Below are 4,025 nucleotides of genomic sequence, written 5' to 3'. Positions count from 1 at the left end.
CTCCATCCTCCCGCCCCGTCGCACCGTAGCCGTCTCCGCTGCCGATCGACAAGACCGAGTGGATAAGAGGAAGGGGGATGAACACGGTAAAAACAAAACGTTGTCTCAAATAAAAACAGGATTGCGGGTTAATTAACAGAAAACGGAGAGGCCTTTTTGCATAAATGCCATGACGGACGATAGAACCCTATTTGCTTTATTATTAGGGAGAGATTCAATTAATTATTACCCACCCCACCTCACCCTCAAGTCCTCAACAGTGACTGCGTCCGGACACGCTGACAAAACCGTGCCCACATCCTCCACCTCGGACCTAGCTGTGGCATGTCACACATGTGGCTGTGCTTATGTTTCCTTGCGAGGAGGTTAATGGACGTTCGTCCAGAGTCCACAGTCCACTGGTTTGTGCGTGTGACCAGCACACCCGCCACGGCTGGCTCCACAAAACGGTCACCGGGTAGGTGCCAGTCGTGGCCCCCAAGGACGCCGCCACCGCCAGCGTGCACTACATATACCCCGGTCCATCCTCCACTCGGCCACGTAGCAGTACGTGCACCGTGGCACGCCGGCCCGCATTAATACCTATCTCCCCGTTCGTCGTCTTCGCGCCCGCCGGAAGATGACGGCCCAGAACGGCCACGCCGACCCCGCAAAGAAGCCGGTCGTCGTCATCTACGCGCCGCCGGGGATGGCCGGCCACCTGGTCCCCACGGTGGAGCTGGGCAAGCTGCTCCTTGCGCAGGGCCTCCGGGTCACCGTCCTCCTCGGCGGGGGCGATACGTCGTTCCTCGACGGCCTCGCCGCCGCCAACCCGGCGCTGGCCTTCCACTGCCTGCCCCCGGCCGCGCTCGCCCCCGAAGTGGCTGCCGCCTGCGGCAGCAGCTTCGAGGCCAGGGTCTTCGAGCTCGCGCGCGCCTCCAACCCGGACCTGCGCGACTTCCTCCGCTCCGCCCGCCCCGCCGCCCTCCTCATCGACTTCTTCTGCAGCGCCGCGCTCGACGTCGGCGCCGAGCTCGCCGTCCCCACATACTTCTTCCTCACCACCTGCATCGCCAGCGTCGCCCTTTGTCTGTACCAGCCGGTCATCCACGAGGGCACCACGCTGAGCTTCCGGGAGATGGGCGGCGACCCCGTGCGCGCCCCGGGACTGCCGCCGATCCCGGCGGATCACCTCGCCGCGGCCGTCCTGGATCGCGAGAGCCTGAGCAACAGGCACTTCTTGGAGCTGTCCCAAAGGATGTGCGACTCACGGGGCGTCCTCGTCAACAGCTGCCGCTCCTTGGAGCCGCGCGCGGTGAACGCCATCGTCTCCGGCCTCTGCACTCCGCCGGGGCATCCAACGCCGCCGCTGTACTGCATAGGGCCGCTGATAAAGCCCGACGAGGAGACCGGGACGACGAAGCGACACGAGTGTCTCGCGTGGCTCGACGGCCAGCCGGAGGCCAGCGTGGTGTTCCTCTGCTTCGGCAGCATGGGCCGGTTCAGCGCGAAGCAGGTCAAGGAGATGGCGGCGGGGCTGGAGGCGAGCGGGCAGCGGTTCCTGTGGATCGTGCGGCGCCCGCCCCAGCCAGGCGCGGAACGCCGGCCGCCTGCCGAGGGCGAGGACGACGTCGACGACTTGGACGCGCTGTTCCCGGCAGGCTTCCTGGAGCGGACCAAGGGAAGGGGGTTGGTGATCACGTCTTGGGCGCCGCAGCGGCAGGTTCTGGCGCACGCCGCCGTCGGCGGCTTCGTGACGCACTGCGGCTGGAACTCGGTGCTGGAAGCCGTCGCGGCGGGCGTGCCGATGCTGGCGTGGCCGCTGTACGCGGAGCAGCGCATGAACAGAGTATTCCTCGTCGACGAGATGCGGCTGGCCGTGCCCATGGAAGGGTACGACAAGGAGATGGTCGAGTCCAGCGAGGTGGCGGCCAAGGTGCGGTGGCTGATCGAGTCGGACGGCGGGAGGGAGCTCCGGCAGCGTACGCGGGCGGCCATGGGGCGGGCGGAGGAGGCGCTTGGCAATGGCGGGGAGTCGAGCGCCGCGCTGGCCGACCTCGCGACGCAGTGGAAGAAAAGCGCCGGCGACGACGACAGCTGATCGAAGAGTTCGTTCGTTGACCCGGCCGATGGGTCGGCGGCTTTGCTTTCGAACGTCACGTGCGCGAGGCGCCGCCGTGCGTGCACGTTCACCTTGGATCGGGTAGTGCAGTAGTAGGATCGGATCGCGTGCTACATGATCCACAGATCGAGTAGTTTATTTTGTTTAGTCTTTTATATCTATTCATAAATGTTTAAAGTTGGAACCGGCTGTCGTAATTTAAAGTTTGAATTGGCAGTGTATTTTGTTTTGATTTACTATTTATAAGGGGGCATTTGAACTCGGGAGCAGAATGGGACTTTTGAAGATATGCTTGTTTAGTTGTTTAATACTCCTTTCGTTTTTAAATGTAAGTTTTTTTAGAGATTTCAGTAAAAGACTACATACGAAGGAAAATGAGTGCATCTACATTTTAAAGTATGTTCATATACATTTGTACATAGTTTTTTAATGAAACTTTTAAAAAATTTATTAAAAACGAAAGGAGTATTATGGCACGCGTCAATATGCGAGGAGAGGACAGTTGAGTTGGTTGTTATAGTAGTGGTTCAATTGTGCATTAAACTCACTGTTGCATTGTTAATTTTGCAGGAAGGTCAAAACAATGGATTGAACCACGGTGCCTCCAACAATGTAGAATGCATTGTTGAATGTAAAAAGTCCAATTTAAACCTTAAACTTGTATTGGCCGGGCGGAATAAACCCTCAAATTGAAATTCCACTCGATTACATCCTGAACTATATAATTCCGGTTTAAATCGAATCCTCACATCGTGTCAACTGGGATTCGTCTGGTGGGCCAGCCCGTTTCAAAATTTGTTCAGAATATCACAATTTTATATATTAAAAAAATATTCATCTTGCCGAAAACTGTTCAAAAATACAGAAAATGACAGTAGTTATAAATTTTTGTTCAGAATATTAGGAAATGTTCCATTTTTAAAATGTGTTTTCAAAAATTCAAAAAATGTTCTCGGTTTCAAAATTTGTTCAGAATTTCGTAATTCGTACATATGTTAAAAATATATTCTTATTGGTGAAAATTGTTCAAAAATTGAGAAAATGTCTGCAGTTATAATTTGTTTTTTGGAATATCAGGAAATGTTCCATTTTTCGAATATGGTCTAAAAAATACTCAAAATTATAAAATATTTTTGTGGTTTCAATTTTTGTTTCAGAATTTCATAATTTGCACACATATTAACAAAAATGTTTATATTGCCGAAAATTGTTCAGAAATTCAGAAAATGTTTGCACAACCAGCCCATTTGTATTTTTTTATCTTAAAAAAAATTATTTTTGTTAAAGGAAATACCTATTGGACGCAAAGCATATCGCACATACGCGATCTCAGGAGAGCTCGCAAAGCGACCATACTCGCAAAAACTGTCAAGATTTACAATTCCTTTTCTTTAACCGAGCCAACAAGAATACATCTCTGGGTCGTAGGAGGCCATCACCTGGCTGAAGACGTGAGGAGCTAAAAAAAAGGAAGAACGCTGGAGGCGAGTTGATCGCTGGCCGTTCGTCTGCTCCAGACCACGAGTGCGAGCTGCCAATGCGTCTCAATATATTTGTACGTTTCTAAAAAAAATAGAAAAACAATTAATTGCCTAATAATGTTCTGGAAACCAAAAAAATTTCGGAATTCCTGTTTGTTTTAGTTTACACAATTTTTGAAAACTTGAACAAATATTGAAATCCGAAACATTTTTTAATCTGTGAACATTTTTTGAAAACAGAAATGCTTTCCAAAATTCCAAAAAAATACAAACATATTCTGAAGTATGCAAACATATTAGAAAATTCGTGACCATTATATCCTTTTGAAAATCTGGTTCACGGTGTTTTTGTGTTTTCAATTTCGTACTAAGATGGCCACGAATTTAAGAAAAAGTATATAAATAAAAATAAAAAGGAAATAATAAACTAAAATAAAAAAAGA

At 50.5% G+C, this 4,025-nt stretch overlaps 1 protein-coding gene across 1 annotated transcript; it reads left to right on the top strand.

Moving 5' to 3' along the window:
* The first annotated feature begins 557 nt into the window (after positions 1-557).
* On the top strand, positions 558-2,311 carry LOC123399077 (anthocyanidin 5,3-O-glucosyltransferase-like). The gene has a single exon (XM_045093499.1). The coding sequence runs from the start codon at positions 620-622 to the stop codon at positions 2,078-2,080; it is 1,461 nt and encodes a 486-aa protein (XP_044949434.1). The 5' UTR covers positions 558-619; the 3' UTR covers positions 2,081-2,311.
* The last annotated feature ends 1,714 nt before the right edge of the window (positions 2,312-4,025 follow it).

Source organism: Hordeum vulgare, chromosome 5H, assembly GCF_904849725.1.
Source record: "Hordeum vulgare subsp. vulgare chromosome 5H, MorexV3_pseudomolecules_assembly, whole genome shotgun sequence".
NCBI classification, from domain to species: Eukaryota; Viridiplantae; Streptophyta; class Magnoliopsida; order Poales; family Poaceae; genus Hordeum; species Hordeum vulgare.
Note: the sequence above shows the minus strand (reverse complement) of the source record. Positions and strands in the feature narration are given on the sequence as shown.

Bases quoted from the DNA above. Each gene is read 5' to 3' on its own strand.
- LOC123399077 (XM_045093499.1), top strand. From the start codon at position 620: ATGACGGCCCAGAACGGCCACGCCGACCCCGCAAAGAAGCCGGTCGTC.